General features: G+C 44.5%; 2 protein-coding genes across 2 annotated transcripts in view; both read right to left on the bottom strand.

Annotated features, from left to right (window-relative positions):
- The window catches only part of LOC140686884 (trafficking protein particle complex subunit 9-like), a 245,434-nt gene that overhangs the window by 152,317 nt on the left and 66,080 nt on the right, over positions 1 to 27,037 (bottom strand). The window lies entirely within an intron of this gene.
- LOC140686901 (trafficking protein particle complex subunit 9-like) overlaps positions 9,669 to 27,037 on the bottom strand; it is a 548,774-nt gene continuing 531,405 nt past the window's right edge. The window contains exon 7 of the mRNA XM_072942052.1: positions 9,669 to 9,761. Coding sequence (XP_072798153.1) covers positions 9,669 to 9,761 — 93 coding nt within the window. The remainder of the gene's footprint in view (positions 9,762 to 27,037) is intronic.

Here is a 27,037-nt window from a genome sequence, read left to right as displayed (position 1 = left end):
TCTGCTCACGGGTCTGGGCCCTTCACTGCCTGAAAGGGGGTGAAATCCCCACCCGTGTCTGGGAGGGAAGCCCGGCTCTTCCCGGGCTCACCCAGGCTTCATGGGCTATTTACCCCCACAGACTAGCCTCAACGGTTAAAAGCTCTCAAGATTTTTACACCAGGCAAAACTGAAAGACATTTCTGAAGATGGAGCACTTTCTCAGGCTTAAATTTTTTTGCCTACACTCAGCCAGAGGGAGAAAAGGAACAGAACTCTACAAAGTCTCTGACCCTCACCACTCACAGGTGTAGAATGACCACAGCAGAAGATGGCACTTCACATTGCAGAATGAGAACAAAATAAAGATGCCCCAACGACAGGCACTCCCAGACACAGCGCTCAGCAGTCTTCTGCACAATCACGGTTGTGCAGCCCTCATCACCTTCTATTTCCAGAACACTTCATCAGCCCAAAAGAATCCCCCTATCACTAGCATTCACTCCCTAATCCCCCTCCACTCAGCCACTTCCAACCATCACCTGCTCTCTGCCTCTGCATGTGCCTATTCTGGGCATTTCAGATCACTGAAATCAACAATTTGTGACCGCTTGTGTCTGCTTCCTTTCAAATAACAAGCTGTTATCAAGGCTTGTATATTTTGAAGTGGTATCAGCATCTCTTTCTTTTTTTTTTTGGAAACGTTAAAGATTATTAGAAGGTGGTAAGTACTATCAAAAAGAGTAGAGTGGAGCATAAGTGATTGGGTTTCAAACGGAAAAGTGTGGGTTGAACAGTCAGGGTGGAATTCCCAAAACAGGTGGCTTTTTCATTCTCCTCTTTTTTTTTCTTTTTTACTCACTCTTAAGTGTGAATAATGTTCCACTACATGGAGATACTACATTCTGTTCATCCATTCAGCAGCTATTTATGGACGAGGTCCAGAAAAATGAGTGTAAGAGGTGACTAGCATGGATGGCATTTAAGCAAAGGGCAAAATGTGCTTTCAAAAAAAAAGCCAACAAACAGAGGCACAAGGAAATTCAGTGCGTTTCTGAGCAAAGTGCTTGCTTGCTTCGGCAGGACTACCGTGCAGGGCTGGGGCGGATATTGGCAGGAATCACGGTGAGGGAGTCACCTGAGAAGACACCCCACTGCAAGCAGCTCAGCCAATCCTCCTCCCTCATCCTGTATTGTTAGAGCAATGTGTCTAGGTTACTCTTATTTCAATTAATAGCACTTTAACTGCACATCTGATCATCTCCATCAGACCACATTACCTCCAAGCCACAGAAAATCATTCACTGACTGGAGCAGCACCAGGACATAACGGTGATGGATCAGGGAGTCCTACAGCATTCCAGCCTGCAGGCACAAACCCCACATGTGCCCTGGTGATGTCCAGAAAATAAAATGCATGGAAATATCTCACTGCTGGTACACGACATCTGACCTCAAATTGCCCGAAAATCATGCTGGCAAAGCACTACTCAACCTTCTCAGTACAAAAAAAAAAAAAAGCTAAGAAGGCAAATTTAGGCTCTTCCATTGAAAACCAGCAGCCACCACTGCCAGTATTTCAGCTGGAATGCTCCTGACTTTGAAAACCACTGCGCAGTTACTTTTCAAGCGTGAAACTCATATATATATACCACGTAGATGATATTGCAGTAGGATTTTTCTTTTCAAAATTTCCAGTTGCAACATTAGCACAAGAAAGTTTATGTTTAGGCTTTAAAAAAATCAATTATCCTCCACTTTCTTAATTTTGAACTTATTATTATTTTATAAATGGAGCTATGGTGCGTATTTAAAACCTTTTGATTTCTGAAAACAAGACCTTTATGACCTCACTATTTCAGAGCAAACTTTAACGATTCTGAGAGGTGGGGCCTGGGGCGCTCACTAACAGCTCTTTAAATACTGGCAAGGATGTGCTATTAAGTAATGCAATGGCTCTAACTCCACATTAGCTCAGAAAGCAAAGAAACCACACCAAAGTCTTCCTTAAATATTTTTATATTCCTATTCTTTTGAATATTAAAGTTCTTAAAATATATGATGTTTTTTGAAAAAGACAACAGCTGTATTAATTTTCCTCTCACCAAGAAAGCAGTCTTTATCAGGATAAAAACCCCTATGGAAATCAAAATGACAGGACGTTTCTAGCTAAGTGAACATCCAGATATGAACACAAACCTAAATCCTACCAGATCTCACTCGAAGGAGCTCAACAAAGGCCTGGGCAACCCGGGAGATTAGCTCTTTTGTTCCAAATGTTGGCTGAGCTAAGATCATCACACTAGGCTTGGAAGGAGAGAAGAGGAATGTCCACCTGGCGGCCTCCATCCGTTTTCTTCCAGCCACAAGGTGCCTCTAGGGCAGCCCCGCTAACAAGCCCCACATAAGGAAAGCCGGCATCCACACTGCCCCTGCCGTCCCGAAGTAGCCCCGATGCCCATATCCCAGCCTGTGAATGGTCTTCTAATGATCCCCCAGTTGGTGGCACCCTCCCCCTCTTCCCCGCTACACACAGATACACAGAGCCATGACAGCCTTCCCAAAGCACAAATTTGATTATATCAATCCCACTTCAAACACTTCAGAGGCTCCCTGGTAGAGTTCTAGCCCCACCCCAGACCCTGCTCGCCCAGTCTCATCTCAGGACATAGGTCCCCAGTGACCTCAGGAGCCCCCAGACCTGCTCCTACTTCCCACTTGCCTCCAGGCTCATTTTGACTGTTTCCCAAGGAAGCCTTCCCTCCCTCCAACCTCCACAATTTGTTCCTCTCTTCCTAAAACATTCTAGGCTAAGTCAACTTCTGACAATGCTAAGTTCTCAAGAAGCAAATACATTTAGCTTACTAATGTGGCTACACTCTGTCTCCCCTAGACTCACTGAAGTGCACGTGTTATGAATAAATGAATGACGGGTTGGGTCTCAAAGGGACCGACCTACCTGCTCTCGCCCGTCCCGACCCTTTTGTCTGTAGTATATCTGAAGCAAAACCAGAAGTACCTTTCCTTAGGGTCACTTTCTGTTGACACCCTTCACTGCCTACTGTGTCAGTTCTAGTAAAACTCAACTTCTTCCAAAGCCCTACACCACGGACTCTCTCCAGTGTCCTCCCCAGCAGGGGCTCCCTCCACCCTGGACCGCACAGGGCACTCTCCCCAGGTCCCCACGCCAAAAGCCTCCAGGCCTCTACCCGGGCTGCACCTGCGACCTGAGCCACATTCTTGACTCCTTCTCCTGGCTGACTCTTACTCTGTCCTCACAACTGAATGTAGAGCCCATTTCTTCCAGGAAGTGCTCTCTGATAATGTCCTTTAGGTCTTGTCTGGCCTCTATCTATAGCAGCAGTACATGGTGACCAACTGGGTGTTTGCCCGCTCCTTTGAGTCCACGAACCCTTGGGGGCCACGTGGGAAGGAGTGAGAGATTACAAGACGGGTGGGGGAAGCAAAAAGCAAAAATCACAGCCCAAGTCCCAAATTCAAGGATACATTCTCAGAAAAAACTATAAACTATTTCACACGGGTCCAATTTGGCTACTATTTTTGTGGCTTGGGGACAGCAAAAACTTGGTGTTCTAGTCCAAAACCCAGGTTACATGCAAAGAAATGTATATATTCATATCCAAAGGAAACCAGAGCTGCTCAACAACAGTTTGCAGTTAGAACTGAAAGGAAATTTGATAAAGGCAATCTCTCATTCTCTCTTCTTCCTTTTCTAGCATCATATAATTTTAGAAGTATTTGCGTGACTAACAGATGGCTACAACCCGTGATTCTGCACTGAAGTGTTCGGGGCTGAGGAAGCCCAGATTACATTCACTCTGTAAGTGCAATCACACCAACACACTGATAGGTGCCGTGAGTGGTGCAGCTGATGTTCCAAAGCAGGCAACATTATTCTGTAAGAGAACTCTAAATAGAAAGGAAGAAATGCAATGTCCTGTACTCAATTTCATTTGTAATATGGGCCATTAACTGATAGTATATCTTGACTAATGAAACCCAAAAATAAACTGTCAACGTCGATTTTCTTCATCTGACCGTTTTATGCTAACATCGGATATTAAACCCTCACTCCATACGGAAAGCTCAGGCCTATGCTGCAGCACAGTTACATCCCGTGGAAGAAAGCGGATCAAGGGAGAATTGGAGAGTTTCCCTTCAGAAGCTGCGAAGTGTGGTTTTGAACCTGTACATCATTTGCAACCACGACATCGACAAAGGAGTTAGACGTTACCTCTGTGGGGCGAAAATCACTGCGTGCTTCAGAACCATCAAACAACGCTGAGCTTTGTAAAACAGTCCAGAGGCGCTTAAATCATACTTTTTCTGAAAGGCTCCAAAACTGACCCACTTCACCATTCCAGGTATAACAGGGAAGTACTGGAAACAGTAGAGAGAACATGCCCTTGAAGTCTGACAAGGCCCTGCTTGAATCCTGCTACAGCATTTACTAGCCGCTAAATGGACCAATTCCTTAACCCCTCTGAGAAGGCTTCCCAAACCGCAAAAGGGGGCTGCCACCGCCCACCTGGGAGGCATGAATGTGAATGCAACACGCAAGTAGGGCGGCCGACTGGTACCTGACACGGGGCCTGGCTAGTTTCCCTCCGCTGCCCTTCTCCCCCTTTAAACTTGCACTGTTCCCCCGGTAATGATCAAGCCCCTGAAACAGACTACCCGTATCTTCTGTGTATCCCTGGATACATGCCTTACCCTTAGGAGGCCAGAAAAACAACTGCCTCCTCCCAAGTCACTAACAATGTTCTTAAGAGTCTGGGTATTTTTAACTCTATTTTTCAGGGAGACTATTCCAGAACTTTCCAAGCACCATTCTCCAGGTTGGCTCCCCTCCCAGTGCCCATCCCTTCTCACCTCAGATCCTCTGTCTAACTGCCTTCTGTTCATGGGAAAACGAGTCCGGTATGGTGGGGCTCCCAAGGCCTGCCTCCCTCCCTCACAGGTGATTGTGACAAACTTCTCCCCACTCCTCACTCCAACTCTAGCTTCTGAGGAGTCTATCCTCCCGGACCCTGCAGACTCTGCACCTTCCCAAGACGCACACTTGGCCATGACCCTCCCTTCAGATTTCTTCCTGGCTGGTCCTGCCCAGCCCCCGGCCCCTTAAGGATAACTGGCATTGCTTTGACAATGGCAAACGCCACTGACTGACACACCAAAGCTGCATGGTCTGGGCTTTCCTCCAATCCAGACACAGTCCTACCCCACCTCAGCCTCAGTCTGCAGCCCTCGAGATGATCTAATTCACATGCAAGGCTGTGAACAGCAGCTAAGAATGTATCTCTAGTACGGCTCCTTCACCTGAGCCCCAGGCTCATCGACCCGAGTGCCTCTTTGAAGTCCTAACTTGGATGACAAATGGCATCTTAAAAATGCCTCATGTCCACCATTTACTCTGGAATTCGATTCCTGGCAGGTATCTCCCAGACTCCCCATTTTAGTAACAGCCCCAGCACCCACCGAGGTGTCTGAGGTCACATTCAATTTCCACTGTTCCGTCCCCCCCAGCCCTGCCCTGGAATCAGTCCGTCAATAAGCCCATCTCAAGTGTAGTTCTGCAGGGACCATGGCCGGAAACACACAAACTCACAGCATGGTGCACTAACAGTCCTCCGTATGGTGCTCCCTGGAGGGGGAGGCATCTCCTGCCGCTGTTCACCTCAGAAGGCACTGGATTCTCACACAGGAGTCCCAGGAGGAGGGACTCAAGGTTCTCCCGTGGTCTGAGCTTTGAAGGGCCCAAGGTCTGGGGGAGCTCCTAATTAGCAGACACACTTGCCAATGAGCAGATGAGGATGAGGGAACCCATGCAAGGCTGTTATCACTTCAACTCATGGGCTCTCAGGGGCCACGGGAAAGGCCTGTGTCCAGGGTACAGCCCGGCCATCACAGATCCCAGCCTGCATTTGCCAACCCGGACAGCCTAGACTCCATCTACTTGTGACACTTACTTCTGTTCTGTTTCCCACCCAGAATGTGATGGACTCATTCAGATATTCTGGCCTGTCTCAAGCGAGACAAATTCAGTGAAAAATGAAGTGTCCACATTTGGACCAGAGCATGAAAGGAGAAACAAGGCCTCATGTTCAGCATGATGGTGGTGACCAAACAATTCCGCCAGGTGAGATGAACCAGGGTAGGGGTGAGAATCCAAGGTCCTAGGTCTGCCAAATCATCTTCTTTCACGGTTGTCTGGGGTGTTGGAGACTGACTAACACAAACTAACGACACGGCCGTCAGTGGTGGACGTCAGCTGCAACAGAAACGGATTCAGCTCTTTACTGCCAACATGGGTTAAAAGTAAAGGCCGAGGCAGGGAGGTCTGCACGGCTGCTGAGGCAAACCACAGACCCAGCTCTGAATGCCCACTGGCTGGAGCAGAGAGGAAGCTACGGCCCTTTTAGCAGTCCCTGTGTCCAACAGATCCAGGTGAGCCAGCTACTTAGGAGAAGGCCATGTTGTCCTGATACTCAGAAAAACCAGCCTCGTAAAGGGAACAAAATAGTGGCATGGATTTTAGACCCAATTCTGCCCCTTTATGAAGGCAAAGTAATGTAAATGACACGGGGAAGTTGAATGTAAAAAAAAAAAAATTAAAGAACCAAACGGTGACCACTTCCTCCAACAGCGGCCCCTGCAGCTGTCACCTCCGTGGCGGCCACTTCCTCTCCAGTGACCGCCGGCCAGGAAGCGCCGTCACGCACGTCACACAGCGACAGCCAGGAACCGCCTGCCGAGCACGTTTGTGTAAAAGCAGGAATCGAGCAAAATGCTGCAGAATTAAACCTTACAAGTTTAAATACTCCATGAAAAGAATGCCTCAGCAGCCGCCTAAATCAAATCGCATCTTACTTCTACAAAACAATCAAACAAATTTAATAAGAGCGCATTTGTCACCAAATAAAAGGATGACCAAACATGTTCCTCAAAAGCAAGGATTTCAACAGGTATCAAACACCAGTGGGTGATGAGCTAACAAAGCAAATATTCCAAAAAATTTGAAAATTAAAAAATGACTAAGATAATAGATGGATCAAAACAGCTGTTAAGTTGTTGCTTTTTAAAGCGATGGAGACGCACGGAGGGCAATCTGGCTATTTCCAATGCAGGGTGTGCACAGCCCACATTTTCAGAAGCAACAACATGTTCACTGGGCAGTACAAGTGAAAAAGGAATAAAGAAAAAAGAAAAGAGGAACAAGAGAAAATTAGAAACACACAAGAACAAAAATGATTTTGACTGCATGTATAAGAATTTACGTGAGTGTGTGAGGTCAGGGACGCGGGGATGGTGAGACCCACCCTCACCTCCTGCTCCAGGGAAAGCAGGGGCCTGAGGGGAGCGGTGCTGCCAGGGGACCACAACGTGTTCAGCGCCCCTAACCAAAATTCCACCTACAAGCGTCGAGGCAGCTTTTGAGCTACAAATTTTGATCGCATTTCAGTCTGGACAGATTTACTCACTTCCACCAAGAGTAGCAGGAGAGAATGAGGCTCTGCTCCTGCACCAAAGCATTGTTTAAAAAATTAATGACTGTGGAATAGTAAAAGCAACAATGGAGTAGAAGTGACTGGAGGAGAATATGCTTGACCCTAGCTCACTGGCCGTGTTATCTCACTGACGTTCAGATGCTGGCTGAGCCCTTATGGTACCAGAACATACAGACCCACAAGGAGGGAAGTTTAATGCGCTGAACCACTGTGGGCTAAGTACACATCCGGCTACTACGCTAAGTCCCAAGGGCAGACTTCAAAAGGCAAAAACAAGCTGGCATTTTCTGGTGGGTCTGCAGACTCAGAGACAAGCATTTGTTGAGCAAAAATGTCACCAGTGCCTCCTATGACAAAAGAAGTGGCACTGGCGTGGGGTCTGGGGCAGGGCTCCAGGCTTCCACTTCTCACTCACCAGTCTGTCCAGGGGGAGAAGAAGGTCCCTGCTTCAGTTTCGCTGATGAACCTACCTTGACAAATGTCTGGGGCCTCAGCAGGAGTTGACAGATGAGGTGAACGGAGCCAGACTCTGTGTAGCACGGTGCTGGCAGCTATGCCCTCAGCAGTGCCCAGGCTCCTAAACATGTCAGCTCATCTCCAAGAAGTAGATGGGGATTGCGGGCATGTAGATCACAGGGCCCTGTGAGGACAAGTACAGATCATGGCCACGACATGCCTCTCCTCTTCCTTAAGCCATAGAGGTATGTCCGGGGAGGAACAGAATATTCATCCAGAGCTTGCTAGGTGGGCTCTCGCAGGTGGGACTCGGGTCCCCCGTGCTTTTCACTCACAGGGCTGGTCTAGACATTCTATTTATCAATTCTCTAGCATCTTCTCCTCCAACTTACCAACAACCAGAAAGTAGGATCTGATCTTATGTAAGTTCAAGAATCACAGAGCACCTCCTCCAAAGCGGGCCTGGTAGCACATGCCAGGTCCTCTGACCGTCACCTGTGGGACCACCATGAGCCCTCTCCAGACTCAAGGACAGAGGCCGTAAACTAGGGGGACACAGCTTCCCTCACTCACCCCAGAAAAGGGGGACCACGTCTCGGCAAAGGCATCTCACCCTCTTCTGCCCGAGGGACAGCACGATAGATACACAGGGAAACAGAGCAGAAGGTGGGGGGGAAGGCAGCCCAGAAGAGCTCGTCTGTACTTCCGAGGCAAAGTGGGGCCTTTGACTTAATCACAGGGACAAACTGAGAATGAACATTTCCCTGCTCTGTCCCAAACACCGTGATATGCCTTTCCCTGCATAAGGAGTTCATTCAGAAGTCCCTGGCGGTGTTTCTGATGTCCTAACACGGCATGGTGGCTCTCGGGCAGGAAGAGACTGCCTGAGCTGAAAAGGTGCTGGGCCTGGGAGGCAGGTGACAGCGGATCCAGCAGCAGCTAAACCAGCGCCTCATTTTGCCTCTCGGGGTTCAGCATCTCATCTATAAGCAAAGGGATGAGACTGTCCCAGGACAGGCTGCCCAACAGAAATGAAATGAGAGCCATGTAAAGAAAGTTTCCCAGTTGCCACGTTTAAAATTTTAAACAAAGAAACAAACAAACAAACAAAAAACATATACTAGAATGTGATTTTAAGAACAGATCTTACTTAATCTACTGTATGTTAAATACTATCATTTTGACATGTAATCAATATAGGAAGTAAAGGGATAGTTTATGTACTTTTACTAGACAAGCCTCAGCGTCTAATGTGCATTTGACCTACAGCACATCTCAGCTCAGTCCAGCCTCCTCCCCAGTGCTCCTAGCATCCGTGGCTTTGGCTACTTTCTTGGACAGCAACTCCAGGGTTCCCACCATGTTCCTGGCTGTAAAGCGGGAGTAAGTGTCCACACTAACCCTAAAAGGATCTCTCTGAAACAAAGGCGGATTCTCTTTGAAATGTCTGTAAAGCGGCGGGCTGCACCTCCCCTCCCCTTGGCTACAAGACAGACTTCTTCCTTGCTGATCCCTTTCTGGATGTAGGGAAGCAATCCGGCACACAGCCAGGGTGGGCTGGCCTCCAGGTAAACTTACCTGCTCTCTGTGTTCAGTCTCATGAATTCCTCCTTCTCAAACGGGATGCAGAGGAGGGGGATCTTGTCCCCAGATATCTTGGGGCCACCATCCAGCCACTTGGCCTTGAGCAAGATGAACAGTGAGTCAGTGAAGTCCTCGATCCTCTTCTCCACCACCCTGCAGTCCTCTTAGTTTGAAGGCAACGTCGGTGCGCGGCTGCTCGGCTACCTCCCCATGCTGCACAAAGACAAAAGCTAAGAGTCATTGAACGAGGTGCCATACAGCCCCTCTGCACGTGCAGCTTCTTGAAGGCCTTGGCAGAGAGACAGTCGGTAATGGTGACAAGGCCCACGACCTTGCGGTGGGTCTGGAAGATGCTCCACCCATTGTCGGGCACATAGTGGTGCCTGTAGTGCATACAGTGTGTCCACTGTGAGCCGCATGGGCTGATATGGCTCACCAAGGTGAGTAGCTGATAGATGCAAAAGAAATTCTCCTCTGACATGACCTCTATGGATTGGACCACAACGGGACGAGTCTGGTGGTCCTCAGCACACTGCACGTAGTCAGGGATGCTCATGTTGCAGGCCCTGCCGAGAGGGGAGAGGAGATCGAGGTACATAATCTGCTGTGTGCTACGGGCCCATCTGGGTTGCGGTGACCTGGTGTGTACCAGCCAGAAAGCAAGGGAAGCCAAAGCAAATCCAACGGTACAGTTTGTCCTCAGAGTCTGCACATGGCCACTGTAGCTCGGATCACATTACCCAGCTTTTGGCCTAGGCTTCCTGCCTCTGCAGAGAAGGGTCACTTCTTATTTTATATTTCCAAGCACCTAGCAAGGCCCTGATGCAAAGTCACTGCTCAAAAATGCTGAATAAAGAAATGAACAAAGGAAATGCTTTCCCCAACCCCCTTCAGCAGAATATAAAGAAAAGGACCACAGTAGGATCAAAAGATCTGGATTTCTATCCAATTTATTTGAACCCTTAAGCTTCATAATAATGGATAAGAAAACTTGCCTTGGGGAAGAGTGTACAGTTCAGTGGTAGAGCACATGCTTAGCATGTATGACGTCCTGGGTTCAAACACCAGTACCTCATTTTAAAAATGAAACAAATAAATACACCTAATTACCCAGCTGAAAATGTATTTTTTAATTCAAAAGTCTAAAAGCAAATTGCAATTGACATAACATTGTAAACTTGACTATACTTCATTTAAAAAAAAATCTTTGCCTTAGAAGAATATATCTGGATTACAGATGTGTTCAAATGTAAAATGCCTAGGGTACCACCTGCATAAAAGGAGGTGACTGTACAAATGTTCTATCCCTCCTTTATGAGCTATACTTCCTTTGGGTGGGTTATAAACTCACAGAGCTAATTTTCTCAGATTAAAAATATTAATATTACCTGATTCTCAATACTGCTGAAGAATCAGATAACCCTAAGAAAGCATCTGACCCACAGAGATTACTCAATAAATGTTTGTTGAATGAATGAATAAACATTCAAAGTGAATGCTGCTCCCTGCCACAAGCCATCATAATGGTACTGCCTGGAAATCCCAAGCCCACGTTCACTCGACTCTGCACTAACAATGTGGGTGACCTGGGCAGGCCTGTGTGCTTCTCTAAGCCCCAGTTTAATCATGAATAGAAATAACGGCAATAACACAAACCTCAAATTGTTAGTGAGTCAGTAATTAATTGTACCCCAACACTGCAAGATGGAACCATTAAGAAAACTGGGCAAAGTGTCCACATGCCCTCTCCATGTAATCTCTTACTACCACATGGGAATATACATTACATCTCAAAATAAGAAGTCTAATATTTTAAAGAGGTCATTGAGGTTAGGTGAGCTCACTGTCTCAAATAAGGAACACACAGTACAAATAGGACAATGCCCAGCCCATGAGATACACTCAGTTAACATTCCCACTGAACCCACTAGTCCCTCCAACTTCAGAGCAAGAGGATGGGTCCTCGTGGCAACAGGCCGCAGCACCTGAAGCTAACAAAGCTAATGGTGTCCACTTCCAAGAGCCCCTGTCACCACCCTTGTTCTAATTTTCTATTTGTAATTTTTTTCTTTTCATTAAATTGAAACTCCCAATTGCATAGAATTCTTACCAGATATCATGATGGCAGCCCTTCAAAACCTGACCACAGAGATCATGATGGCAGCCCTTCTTGGTGAAACAATAAAATGAAGAGCCATTTCCACAAGACCTCTGTGTAAATCTACTAGGGAACTTCATCCTGGACTGAGGAAGAGGACTGGGGAGTAGCGGGTAAACTGGGGCATGCAGAAATAGAGGCCACCTGTCCCACAATGGACTTTAGACTCACCCTCACCCTCCAGGAACTTCAAAATACACACAGACAGAGTGCTATGGACAAGAATTTTTTTTAAACAAATCCCTGAATCCCTAGCAGATCTTGTTTCTACCGAGACACAAATGTCTTATGTGTATAATGTTTCACAGAAGCCTTAAAATATTATCACCCCAACGTGACCCATCAAGAAACTGAGGTAGAAAAGTTTATCACATTCTACAAGATTAGAGAGAGGCCACATCAGACACCGTATTTAAATCCAAGTCCCTGCTCGAGTGCTCACACTAGAAAGTGTCACATACTGCCCCTTTCCTGCCCTCTCCCTGCAATAAATCCCTGAAGAGTCTTTTCTGTGTCACCTGGAATCAAACTCACATCAATTTTTCACAAAGAGCTATGTAACTCCTTAGAGGATTTATCAAAATCTAAAGGGTTGGGTTGATAGGAGAAATTTGCATTTTCTGTTTCTCAAAGGAAACATGGCTTTAAAAGAAACTGAAAAGTACTTATCTAGTCTAAGCCCTCATTGTGCACAGGAAGAAACGGAGGCTCAGAGGAGAAGAGGAAAGGGCGTTATTAACAAATATTGCCTCAGCGCAGCACCAAGCCAGCCCTGGGCACTTCTAGGGGAGGATCTGGAAGGCCCAGGAGAATGAGTGTTAGAAAATAGAAAGAGAAGAAGCATATAAGGCCCCGTCTCTACACCACCATACCATGAATTTCCACCAATTACCCAGTATGGGTGCAGCCAATATTAAGGTTGTCTAAACAGGTTATTGAAACCTGGAATTCTCAACCATAGTGGAAATTCCAGCATTTACTGTGCTTTTTTCCCAGTCCAACCATCAATTCTGTGGACACTCTGTACCAGGGACTACACGAGGCCTGGAGTTCTCCCAATTACAGATCTCTATTACCACGTGTGCAAACCACATAAAGGCTACCAGAAGAAAAGCGCCCACCGATAAGATGGAATTACTGAAACCGAAAGCAGCCAAAGAACATATATTACTAGGAAAAACGGTGCTCCTAGAAATGGACTCATGGACATAGAAAGCAAACTGTGTTTAGCAGGCAGAAAAGGGGGGATTAACAGATACAAATTAGTAAATATAAAATAAATGACAAGGACCTGCTATATAACACAGGGAAATATATTCAATTTCTTGTAATGAGTTATACTAAAAACAATCTAAAACATATATATATACATATGCATATGTTTATAACTGAATCTCTGCTGTACACCTGAAACTAACATTGTAAATTGACTACACTTAAATAAAAAATAATTTAAAAAATAAGTAAAAATAAAAGCAACGCCATTAAGAAAAATTAAAAGAATGCTCTAATCCCCTTAGCTGTAGGTGGTGGAGAATTCTGGTTGCAAGCACCAAGTCCACTGGATCACTCCAGCACTGGCTGTCACTCTTTCTGACCATCAGAGAGTCACTTGCTTCACTGAGGTTATTTTTCTCTTCTGTGAAAAGCTACAGCTGCAACTAACGATGTATAGAATCTCATCATTCACAAGCCCAACAAGTAGTGAGGACTTCCCATGGGCCCGGCTCTGGACAGAGGAAAAGATAGGGTCCGAGATATATTCATGGGTAGAAGAAGTTTATGCCTTAAAGACATTAATTCTTCCTGTTTTGATAGACAGATTCATTGCAATTCTGATTAGAATTCCTACCAGATTTTTCTTGGAATGTAACAAGTGAAATTATGGTCAAGAATAGCCAAGAAATTTCTTTAGAACCACCACTGGGGAGGGGTGGATAGGTCATTAATTTCCACTGCTCTTTCTGAAGGGATAAAAACGTTCTGGAATAATAATGGTTGCACCACTGTGAATATGCTAAAAGCTGCTGAATTGTACCATTTAAATGGATGGAATTCATGGTGTGTGAACTATATCACAATAACACTGTTACATGAAGAAATATTTCTTGACAATTATTTTTCTGTTTATACCACTAGTCTATCACAAATTTAAGAAAAACAGAAAACCAAAACAAACCAAACAGTGCCAGGAGCTCTTTAGGACTGCAATATCCCTGGGTCTCCAAGGCCTCTGGTGGTGCTGTTCCTCTTAACACACACTAGCTGGGCTGGGCTACTTAGGGACTGTAACTATCTTTTTAAAATCGAGGATCACTCCTTTCACCCTGGGAGAGGGAAGGAAGGAGGATGTCACAGCCTCATGCCTTCAGCTCATTTTTAACAGAACCAAGCCCTGCTTTCACCACTGTAATCACTCTCACTATAAAAACACGTGACATCAACAAGCACAGCCATGATAACACCTGAAAGTGTTCAAGGTACTTACCTGCAGCAGAAAAACTGAGGGAGGAGACAGAAGCTCGCTCAGCACTGAGGCTCCCTTTTCCCGACTCCAACTGGAGAAGCAGGGCGTTACAGCCTGAGGCTCTCAGCCCAGGGAGCAGTGCCCGCGCCACTGAGCTGGTCCTCCGGGAGCGGGAAAGGGAGAGGAGGGCTGCCCCGGGGGGGAGGGAAAGGGGAGGGACGGGGGCTGCAGCCCTGCTCGGAGGCCAGCCCCAGCCCCAGCCCCAGCCCCCCGCCCCGTCCGAGTCCGCAGTCCCCGCCCGCCCGGACACAGCCCTCCCAGGGGCGTGAACGGGCCGGCGGCCAAGGAGAGGAAGCCAGGGAGGAGAGGACTCGCGGGCGGAAGAGGGGAAGGGGACGCCAGCCGCGGACTGAGGGGATCCCGGCTGGGTGAGAGGTGGCAGGTGCACACCTGGCCCTTGGCAGCTGTGGCCGGGGCGCCGGGGCAGGTGGCGCGGGTAGAGGGGTCTGGCCTGAGCAATTCATCTGAACACGGGCTGACTGGCGCCCTTGGGGACTGTGACAGGCGGACCGCCCTCCCGCAACCGCCTGAGCACTTTTCCGGGAGCCCCCCACCTTGCACTTCCACAGCCAGAGGCCCCGGCCCCAGACAGGAACCAAAGGCCTACCGGGCGACAGAGTTGAGAAACCATTGGGCCCGATCCCCGGCTAGGATATGGAGCTTCCAACCAGCGGACCACTTGGCACTGACTGCGCATGCGCAGGAGGGCCAGCTATCCTCTCTGGGTTCTGTGAGAGAAGGTGGGACAGGGAGGGAGGGAGAAGATGGGTGCGGGTGGAGAGGACGGGAAAATTGGAGAGATACAGATGGACACGATGAGCAGAGAGTAGGGAGGGATCTGGAGAGGGGAGGGTCTTAGCGGAGTTGGAGAGAAAAAGCTTTACCTCTGGGGCACCCCTAGGTGGCAGACCTGCCTCTGTACCCTTCTGTAACCCTTCAAGTCCCGCAGCTCAAGTTTTACCTCCCTGATCCAGCCCTCCATCGGATGCTTCTGCAGAAACCCTATGGGGATCACACCCATTGCCCCCACGCGGACCTGGGTTTTCTCTTGCTCTGAGAACCAAGCACCCGCAGGTGTTGTCGCTCAGAACTACCTTGGGAAAGGTACATAATCCCCTTTTACACGCTGGGAAACAGGCAGGCAGGATCACTGCCTTAGCTCCACTGTCCCAGGTGTTGGGCTGGCAGGGAGAGGGATGGTACAAGATCAGAGCCCCAGACAGAGCAGACTGCCTGAGTGTTGGTGCATAGTCCCCATCCCTCCTGGGTAAACCATACCCAACCCTAGTGGAAACATCAAGGGCTCACAGTAGTTCCCTGGGTGTGGGAGAGCTGTCCTCATGTGAAGGAAAAGTCCAGCTGGGCTAACAAGCTAAGTCACAAATCTAAGTGTGATTAGTGTCGGTTTACTGATCTAAATTCTGCTGGGCTATCTCATATATCTGAAGTTTAGTGTCAGTTTATTGGGCTAACAACCTAACTCGTAATTCCAAGCACAACAGGTGTCAGTAATGTGATCTATTACAAATTGATAAGCTCCAGTGTACTGATTCCTTGCTTTTTGTTCTTTGAGCCTTATTGGCTAATTCCCCCTTACTTGTAATTAAGCCTTTAAAACCTCATGTGCACGTCTTGGAGGTGCTCAGAACTTCGGAGCAGGAGCCCCTCTGAGCCCACCGGCATAATACTTCTGAGTACACCAACACCCCGATTGGTGCTTTTCTTGGCTGGACTGTTTCCATAACACTCAGCTGCAGTGCCCAGCTTTCTAGGTAGATAGGAGTGTTACCAAGTCGAAATTCTTTCTCCTCAGTGCAGGACAGGACAATAAGTTGGGAGACCAGATGTTGGGGCACGGAATAGCAAGTTTCTGTAGACCTCGATGGCAAACTAATGTCCTGGAAAACCATCTCCCCAAGTCACAATTCAGGCTCCTTTCCTATGTGCTTGGTTGTTGCAAACTTCTTAGTGTAGGAATTCCTTCTTCTTAGAATCCTTTGTTCTTGCAGCTATCTGCGTGGGTCAGATCCCTGCAATCCTCCAACAAAACAAAAGTTATTTTCTATTATGCAATTTGCTATCTTTTAATGAATGAAAAAGTGTTAAATATCCTTAAAGGTCAGAGCCTTCAGAATAGGCTCTCCTGTTTATTTCAGGCTCTAGGCAACATTGTTTTACAAGCAAGATGAAGCCTAGGAGACAGAGCATAGGGTTAAATTCAAAGGAACAGATCTAATATGGAGTCAGATTTGTTCTGTTCTATTACACGGCCAGAAGCCACTTGAGGATTTAAATCCCTTTAAGTTAAAAATAACTAAAATTTTAAAGGAATTTACATACATATGTGGGAATGTGCAAAGCATATCTGGAACAGCACCCAAAGGATAGCAAACAGTGGCATCTCCAGAGAGGGCTGAAAGAACAGAAGATGAGGGAAAACTTCTTTCACTTGTGTATTTTTGTGCTCTGTTTGAGTTTTTTTTTTAACCATTTGCTTGTATTTCTTTTTCAGTTAAAAAAAATGTGTAATGGAACAAAGGAGTAACTAGCATAGCAAATACAGCAGCCATGGAATCACTAAGTCATCACTTTTGATTTAAGCCATAAAGCATTTATTGACTCTCTCCAATGTGCAGTCGTGTTTTAAGAATTCTTTTAATATAATTATTATTATTAGTATTATTATTACTACTAATACTGCTACTACTATTAATATTACTATTATTACTATTATTTTATGGAATAATAACACGGTTTATCTCACCCCTGCCCATGGCTGGTGAAAAACCAACTGAGTTTTTCTTGAGTTGTTTTCCAAGGAGTAGAGATGAGATTATAAACAGAACACATCTTCAGGGTAAAACAGCAGTGTGCTTTTCCAGCAGGCCAGACAGCTATGAAGGGTTTTCAACAGAGGCGCCCAGAAGCTGAGAGAGAATGCCTCCAGGACACTACCAAAAGCTTCCCAAACTGCCTTCTCCATGGCACTACTGAAATAGGAAAGAACAAATCTGACTCCATATTTGATCTGTACCTTTGACTTTAACAAAGCCAAGTTAACTTGCTCCAGTCTTTTCATGGGTTTGATGTCACAGAGGAGATGGACAGGTCAACAAGGAACCACTCTGCCGTGATTACAGAGCCAGAGAAAGGGATGGGCTGCAAGATGTATGACGCAGCAGCAACTGTGCCCGTGCTTCTAGGCAGGTATCCAAAATCGCCTCGACAAGGTGTCAAACACTTGTGCCCACGTCCTCATCAACAGACATGTATTAAAGACAAATGGAAACATATAAAAGTCCAATACCCTTGCTGGGTACACCGTCCAAAGAAAAAAGTCTCAGTTTGACAACTGGCCATCTCGGTTCCCTGGGATTCATTCTTGAAGAACCTTAAAAACCACTCCTCTGTCTTCAAGAAGTGCTGCATATTTGTCCTATCTTTGGCTCAGGGATGGAACACGTTCAAGTGAACTTTAATGTCTGCACAGATTTGACTGTCTTACTCCAGGTTCACTTGTACATTCCAAAGTGGCCTGAGCTAAGTTCATCATCCGTAAGATCTATTCCCTCCAGGGACAGCTCATTGAGCCTGCAATTAAAAGCCAAGTGAACAAGACTGTCCTCAGCTAAAAAGTTCACCCACCCTTCACTGTTTCTTAATCTCCTCTCCTGACTAATTGCAACAGACTAACACCTCCCTCACCAAGATAACCAACTATGTCATTTTATCTCCCCAAAAAGAAAGTAAGGTCCATAAAAGAGGAGACAACTTCATAGTCACCTCTGAATTCGTAGCATATAGAAATGTCAATAAATAGAACTATGATTATGGCTTCTTTCCTTTAAAACCTTTCAGGGTATTTGAATGAGACCTTGGAAGAGAGGTGTTTGCTGTCCAGTATCTTGATCCACAAGACTCTGGAGGCCTTTTTCGGAATGGCTGTTCACTGATTCATTCAAAACACAACTTATCAATCAAGGAGTAGCTGTGCTTTTCTGCCAGGAGTTTGTGGTCACTCTCATGCCAGAACAGCTTTAAACTATATCCTTACTTTGGATTTGTTATTTTTCCCCTCTTCCAACAAAATTGACTTTCCTTACTTTCTTGTCTTGAGGAATTTTTTTTTTCCTCTTTCACCCTTTAGTAAACCAAGATCCTCAGGATGGGCTTGGCCCATAATATGAACCCCCATCCAACTCCTAGTGTGAGAGGCCTGGGGCTCACATCCTGCCCTCCTGTCAAGGCAACTGAAAATCAGTTCAGGAGCGAACCAACACCCGAGGGATTCTAAGGCTCGCATATCTCCCAGAAACCCTGCTTTCTCGTTTTTCTTGTCTTCTGAGAATTTCCCCTCACTTTCTTGACAATAAGTTGTGCAGCTTGAAAGATGAGGAAGGAAGGTTTTATTTCTTAACCAGCATTTTAAGGAACTTGTGTAATGAAACTTTTCACGAGTTTCTAGAACCCTCCATTGCCGAGATAGAAAACACACTAGACATTTTCTAAATTTAGCTCTCATGTGCATTTTTTCTTTGCTTTTGTTTTCTTAACTGTTAACAGACATTTTTTAATTAAAAAAATATAAGGCCCCAAAAAGGATAGAACACTGAAGGGGCAAACAAAATTAAAGGGCAAAGACAGAAAAATTATAACTTCTCTACAAATTTAATATAATACATACACTATGTATCAGATCAGCACTTCTCAGTAACAGCTAATTGAAACATGACCATGAGGTAAAATTACTCTCCTGTCAGGACATGGCCAACAGAAAAAACAATTAAACCAACAAACTAATATCCTAAGTCTAGCAAAGTACAGAAGGCTACAAGCTAAATGTGTCTTCTTCTGGAAAAGAGGGAGACACACCAGCTCTTTTCTGTGGAGCCTGAGCCCACGGGAGGACGGTGAAGTGAGCTCTGTAAGTACCCAATTAGCAAACTGAGTGATGAATTAATAGACGTGAGCTTTGATGACAGAGCTGATACTAATATTCATTTGTCCTGTAAAGTATGACTTCTGTTCAGTGATCAATACTTCGGCATCCTCAGGAGTTGACATTATGGGAAAATGCACAGCCTGGGCCCAGACCTCCTCTTTCAGCTCGTGACACTGCACTTAGATGTCACAAGGACACCTCCAACTCCACCTGCAAAGAGCTGACTTCATGGTTCTCCTCCCATAGCCGTCCTGCCCAGGGCCTCTGGTCGGGGGGTAAGGTCTCCATGCCTCTCCCAACTCAGGCCCATCACTCACAGATGTGAATGGACCCCTCCTTCAGGGCCCAGATATCCTCAGTCACCGAATCCCACCACCCACACCTGAGCTACCAGATACTCACTGACACTCACTCAGCACTGACTCTGTGCTGGGGACCACGCTGCACACTGCAAACGTTATCTCACTGGATCTCCACAACAGTCCTGGGAATTGGGTACATCACTGCTTCAATTGATTAGATAAATTGTTTCACTTCCTTGCGTGCGTCATTCAAACTGACACGGCTACTGAGCCACAGGCCTGGGCCTGAAAACAACTTGAAACTTGAACACTGCTACACCTCGCACCCACCCTACTCTGACTCATCACATCACCTCCTGCCAAGCCTTCTAAATGTTTCTAAGCATTCTACAAGACAAAAGTGAACTACGAGATCACCCCACTCTCCTACTTAAAATCTGTCAATGATGGTCCACTGCCTTTAGGAGAAAGCCCCACCGGGCTTGAGCACAGCCTAAGGCCCCAGCATCCGCGTTCCCTGCGCGGCCGCGCCGCCTCACCCACTACGCAGCTCTACACGTGCCTTGTCTAGGACAGGGATGCTGACTCCGCACAACCCAGGGCTTGTCTCACTAGAACAATGATCATTTTCTTCAGTGTTCATCTTCTTCTTTGCTGACCCTCAGAAAAATGTTTTCTCATGATGAATCAATATCTGTTTCCTTATAACTTCCCATCAGTGATAATGAGCTCCCCCCAAAAGAGAGACCTAATTGTCAGTCTCCTTATCTGTAAAGTGAGAATAACAAGGAAATATGTGAGGTTTTATGAGAAATAATATTCATGTGAGGCTGAGGGACAATTCCATCATACAATAAGCACTCAATATGTGCTTAATTAATATTAATAAGAATATATTGCATTCCAGCAACCTTCAATCAATGTTTTATAACATTGTCCAACAGACTACTGACAAACTGTTGGACGATCCCCTTTGAACAGATCAGCACAAGCATACTGGGAGAGGTAAGCGCTGACTCCAGTTACAGCTGCAGCCACCCAGCACTACGGGGCGGGGGCAGTTTGCTCAAGCTCTTACATGTTGCTTGAGCATTTAGTTGTCATTATTGATTAAAGACAGGTGTTCTTTAGTCAAAGCTCCTGAAACTTAAATCTTCAATGATTGATGCAAATTAGGTTTCAAGATCAATACTCTCACTAGAAATTATTTGAACATCATAGTCTTAGCTACTCCGCACATCAATAGGGCATGTTCTTAATATATCTGACTAAATACACCGAAAGGGTTGTTTAAAAGGAATTACGATGAAGCCATTCTGAATAAGCTCCAGTATCATCTGCACAAAGCCCCACCCAAGGGTCTCATTTCACATTTCCACATAGGTGTTCAGGTAGCTTAACTTGGGTCTTGGTTTCTTATAACACGGGGCGGGGAATAGTTGTGGATAGATTTATGTAGCAAATATATACCTAGGGTATTTGCTGTTAAGGACTTCTAGAAATAAGAAGATTGATATATAGTCCCACCCATAAGAAACTCAGCATTTCCAATTACAGCAGCATTAAAAATAAAATGAGAGATACATTTAACAAAAATTTACAAGATTTGTACATTGAAATATTTGAAGTATCACCAAAATAAATTTTAAAAGATCTACATATATGGAATACATCCCATTTTCATGGAATGATAGACAATATTATTAAAAATGTTAAGACTCCTCAAAATGATCTACATATACAGTGGAATCCCTAGCAAAATTCCAGCTGACTTCTTTGCAAAAATTGAAAAACTGATCCCAAAATTCATATGGACGTGTAAGGGGCCCAGGATAGCCAAAACAACCTTGCAAAAGAAGAGTAAAGTTGGGGGACTCACTTTGAAGGGTACTAAAATTCTATAGTAATATGTCAGTATGATACTGGCATAAGTTTGGATAAATAAATCTATGAGACACAATAAAAACCCAGGGGGAAAAACTTACACTTACAGACAGTTTTCCACAAGGGGGCCAAAAACACCCCATTGAAAGAATAGTCTATTCAACAAATGGTGCAGGGACAGCTGGGTATCTGCAGGCAAAAGAATCAATCTGGAATCTGAACGCCCATATTTTATATAACAAATAAAAATTAAAACAAAATAGATCACAGACAGAAATGTAAAAATTAAACCTATAAACTTTCTAAAAGAAGACACAGTATAAATCTTTGTGGTCCTAGGATAGGCTTTGGTTTCCTGGATACAATACCGAGAGCACAATTGATAGAAGAAAAAAGCAGATAAACTGGACTTCATCAAAATTAAAACCTTTTTCTTACAAAGGATATCATCAAGAAAGTGAAATGACGGGGGAAAAGGGTGTCTCAAGTCAGAGAGTGCGTGCTTAGCAAGAAAAATAAAATAAATCATTACATCTAACTACATCCCCTGTAAAGAAATTGTTTTAATGTTTAAAAAATTATAGTGAAAGACAATGTGCAGAATGGAAGAAAAATTTTGCAAAGCATGTATCTAATAAGAGAGTAGCATCCAGGATATATAATGAATGCTTACAACTGAACAATACAATAAAATAGACCCAATTTTTAAATTTACCACGAATTTAGATACATATACAAATGGCCAATAAGCATATGAAAAGATGCTCAGCATCACTAGCCAAATCAAAATCAAAATGAGATCTCATTTTACACCCACTAGGATAGTTATTACCAAATCATGGACAATAACAAATGTCGTTCAGGAGGCAGAGAAACCTCATATGCGGCCAGGGGAAAGGGACAATGGTGCAGCTTCTTTGGAGAAGTCTGGTATTTCCTCAAAAGCTTAGAGTTATATGGCTCAGCAATTCCACTCCTACATAAAGAGTCATCCTTCAGTATCCTTGGGGGGTTGGTTTCAGGAACCCCACACCCTGGATACCATAATCCAAGGATGTTCGAGTCCCTTTACAATCAGCCATCTGGATCCATGTAGTGGAAACTACAGATATGGAGGGCCAATTGTACAGCCAAAAGAATGAAAACATATTCTCATAAAAAATTTCACATCAATATTCATAGCAGTATCATTCAGAGTAGCCAAAAGTTACTAACAATATCCATCCATCAATGAACGGATAAACAAATTTACCAAGAATAGGCCCACAAACTTTTGGTCATTGAAACTTTGACAAAGGAGGTGAGAACATACAATGGAGTAAAGACAGCCTCTTCAGCAAATGGTGTAGGGAAAACTGCACAGCTGCATGTAAATCATTGAAGTTAGACTACTCCCTCACAGCATACACAAAAATGAATTCAAAATGTGTTAAAGAATTAAACATGTAGACAAGACACTATAAACCTCTTAGAAACAACCATAGGCAAAACATCTGACATACATCTCAGCAATGTTTTCCTAGAGCAGTCTACTCAAGCAATAGAAAAACAACCAAAAATATACAAGAGGGATCTAATTAAACTTACAAACTTTTACACAGCTAAGAAAACAGTAAGCAAAACAAAAAGACAACCAACCTATGGAATGGGAGAAAATATTTGCAATAAATGAAACGGCTAGGGGCTTAATTCCCAGAATATGTAAACAGCTTTTACACTTAATAAGAAAGAATAACAAACAATTCAATTCAAAAATTAGCAGGAGTCCTAAAGAAACATTTCTCCAATGAAGACGCACAAATGGCCAGTAGGCACATGAAAAAATGTTCAATATCATTATCAGAGAAATGCAAATCAAAACTGCTATCAAGTATCACCTCTCACTAGTCAGAATAGCCATCATTCAGAAGTTCACAGACAATAAATACTGGAGAGGCTGCGGAAAATTGGGAACCCTCCTACACTGTGGTGGGAATGCAGTTTGGTGGAGCCATTGTGGAAAAATGTATAGAGGTTCATCAAAAGACAAAACCTTGACCTCCCAGGTGACCCAGCAATCCCACACCTGGGAATATATCTAGAAGGAACCCTAATTCAAAAAGACACCTACACCCCAATCTTCACAGCAGCACTATTTACAATAGCAAGACATGGAAACAACCGAAATGTCCACTGACAGATGGCTGGATAAAGAGGTTGTAGCATATTTGTCCAATAGACTACTATTCAGCCATAATATAATAATAAAATAATGCCATTTGCAGCAACATCAATGGACATGGAGAATGTCATTCAAAGTGAAGTAAGCCAGAAAGAGAAAGGAAAATACCATATGAGATTGCTCACATGTGGAATCTAAAAAAAAAAAAAGAAACAATAAGATAAATTTATCTACAGAACAGAAACAGACACAGAATCACAGAAACCAAACTATGGTTACCAGAGGGGGGAGGGTGTGGGAAGGAATAAATTGGGAGTTCAATATTTGCAGATACTGAGTATGTAAAGAATAAACAGCAAGTTTATACTGTATAGCACAGGGGAATATATTTAATAACTTATAGTATCTTATGTTTATAAACAGTATGAAAATGAATGCAGGTATGTTCCTATTTAACTGAAGTGTTGTGCTGTACACAAGAAACTGACACAACATTATAAACTGACTAGACTTCAATGAAAATATTTTTAAATAGACTAAAACCAAAAAAAATGGAAAAGGATATTATCAAACAAAAAGAATAAAGTACTGATGCAGGCTACAATATGGATGAACCTTGAAATTTTATGTTAAAATAAGCCAGACACAAAAAGCCAAATAGTGCCTTTTAAGGTGAACTGTATCTAAGCGTTTACTGTAGTACTCCTGTAAATTTTCCGGAGATTTGAAATCTATCAATATCAAAATAAAATGCATTATGCATTAAAAACTTAAAACGCTTCCTCACAGGAGGGCTTTAATTATTAAATTCAGAAACGCATATAAAGCTCTTGGAACAACAATTTGCACGTCCACACACAGTCACTGCTGTCACTGCCAGTCAGAGGGTGGTGCCAGCACTGATGAGAGCTGCCTCCACTGGCTCCCCTGCAGAAAGGAGTGAAGGCCTGAGCTCTGACAGGCAGGGTGAGCGTGAACCTGAGTCAGACACAGCCACGTACCAGACTCTGCGTTACCCAACTTTCTTACACAAACTGCAACATGTAATGTAAACACGCTAGAGGGATGTATCTTACAACACAGGGAATACAGACAATGTTTTACAGTAACTATAAATGGAGCATTTTTGTACACCTGAAACTAATATCATATTTTAAATCAGCTATATCTCTATAAAAAATTAAAAAAATATTTTTAAAATGTTATCACTTTAATATTCAATTCGGTTTTTATGTAACTACTAAACAACTTAGAATATATAAAAGCATTTATTTGTGCTGTTTGTTTACATATATATTTACATTCAGACTCTTGCTAAAAGAGAATTTAAACATTTTTTTAAACACAGCTTAAAAACCATAACAACAAAAAGGCAAAACGGAGAGTGAAGAGAAAATGGACATTCAATACTTAAATGAAACCAGGGGGAGATAAACTCATAAAAATGGATTACATGAAGTCAGGGCAAGTGTTAAAGGCCGACTAGAAATTCAGCTGTAAGATTCTTGGCAGCTAAAGCAAAAAGATGATGGGGCGGGTGGTAGAGCGTGTGCTTAGCGTGCACGGGGTCCTGGGTTCAAGCCCCAGGGCCTCCACTAACAGATAAATACATCTAATTACCTGCTCCCCAAAAGAGCCCTAAAGAAAAGATAAAGAGAAATATCTTTCCCAAAAAACTCTGATATTAAATTTGGATTAAATACTTAAATAAAAGATAAAAAGAAAAATAAAAAAGATAAGTGACACTGTGAAGGAAAACCCCAGCTCGGCTAACAAGCTAAGTCACAAATCTAAGTGTGATAAGTGTCGGTTTACTGATCTAAGTTTTGCTGAGCTACCTGGTAAACCTGAAGTTTAGTGTCAGTTTACTGGGCTAATAAGCTAACACGTAAATCCAAGGACAACAATTGTCAGTAACGGGATCTGTTCCAAATTGATAAGCTTAAGTGTACTGATTCCTTGCTTTTTGTTGTTTGAGCCTTATTGGCTAATAACCCCATACTTGTAATTAACCCTATAAAACCTCATGTTCACGTCTTGGAGGTGCTCAGAGCTTTGGAAAAGAAGCCCCTCTGAGCGCGCCAGCGTAATAAATCTCAGTACTCCAACCCTCTGAGTGATTCTTGTTTCTTGGCTGGCCTGTTGTTTCCATAACAACACAAGGGATAATGCCCGTGAGATAAATCTGCGGAGGCTGCTGTCAGGTCCCCATGTCTCACGTTGGAAAATCTGAAACATCCTTCTCACCACTCAGAGTCATCATAAGCCCACCACACACCTCCCACCGTTAAATGCAGGAGCACAGGTAGAGCCCGACCTTTGCTGTCTTTGTGTCATCACAGTGAGACAGGATGGAAGGGGAAGAGCACAGCCATTCAAGGAAGGCCACAGCAATTGACATCAAAATGTTAAAGGATTCAACCCCCAATAGGCCTTGAGGCTCAGGATGAAGAGATTTAACTTCTAGCAGATCTTGAGATTCAGTAAACACCCATTGTAATAGTAACGTGGTGAATAACATGCCCCAGGCACATGGCAGTCCCAATGATAGCCACAAAAGGTCAAAGGGTGGGAAATGGCCAACTCCCTGGGAATCCCAGCCCCTTGCCCTAGGGCTGGTCCTTCTACTTATTAGCATATGAAACCACCAAGCCCAAGAAAAAAGCAACACAGCGCCACCTCGCGGTCACCACTCTCTCTCCCTCTTTGGAGAAGGCCCACACTCTGTCTGTGGAGTGTGTACCTACTTCTAATCTGTGCATCAAACCCCCACACCTCGTGACGTTTCTCTTGCATTTCAATGTATCTCTCTGAATATATATACCTTTACTCAACACTGGCTTGCTCTTGAATTCTTTACTGCATGAAGTCAAAGAACAAAATCTGTTGGGGCACATCCCAGGGGCTAAACGAAAGCGTGGGGCACAGCCCTTCTCATGCCCAACGCTTTTTATTCTTGTATCAACAGGACTGGGCTGTGAAGCGAGGTCTGAGTCCCCAGCTAAGGGACAGAACCAGCCTCCAGGGCTCCAATTTGCGGGCAGCCTCTCGCCAGCTTGGGCCTTGGGGTCTGCCAGGATCTCTGTGTTTCTCTGTTGTGCTGACTCCCCAGCCAGACAGCGTAATCCTAGGCCTGTCCCCACAAAACCCTTCTCTCCAAAATACAAGCACATCATGTCACAATCCTCTTGTTCAACCAGGAAATGTTCAGCCCACTTTTTTCTCCCCAATAAAGTACCCAGCTGTCCTCCCTCCCATCACATCACTTCTTTATTTGTGAGAACTCTGCACTCGCCACACCCCATCCTGAACACAGGTGTCTTGTTGGCTGTGACCGAGATGTTTCTTTCTCAAACAGCCTGCGTCCTTTCACTTTCCCCTTGTTACCTTAAAAAAGCCTTTCCTGAGTCACCCACCCCTCTGATTATGAACTCACAATGTGCTGAGGTTGCAGTCACTGTGCATACATCCCAGTTTTGGTTAGGTTTCCATCGCAAGATCTTCATTAAGGAGCT

This window comes from Vicugna pacos, chromosome 18, assembly GCF_048564905.1.
Source record: "Vicugna pacos chromosome 18, VicPac4, whole genome shotgun sequence".
In the NCBI taxonomy this organism is placed as follows: Eukaryota; Metazoa; Chordata; class Mammalia; order Artiodactyla; family Camelidae; genus Vicugna; species Vicugna pacos.
The sequence above is the reverse complement of the archived record's forward strand: the minus strand, read 5'-3'. Positions and strand labels throughout refer to the sequence as shown.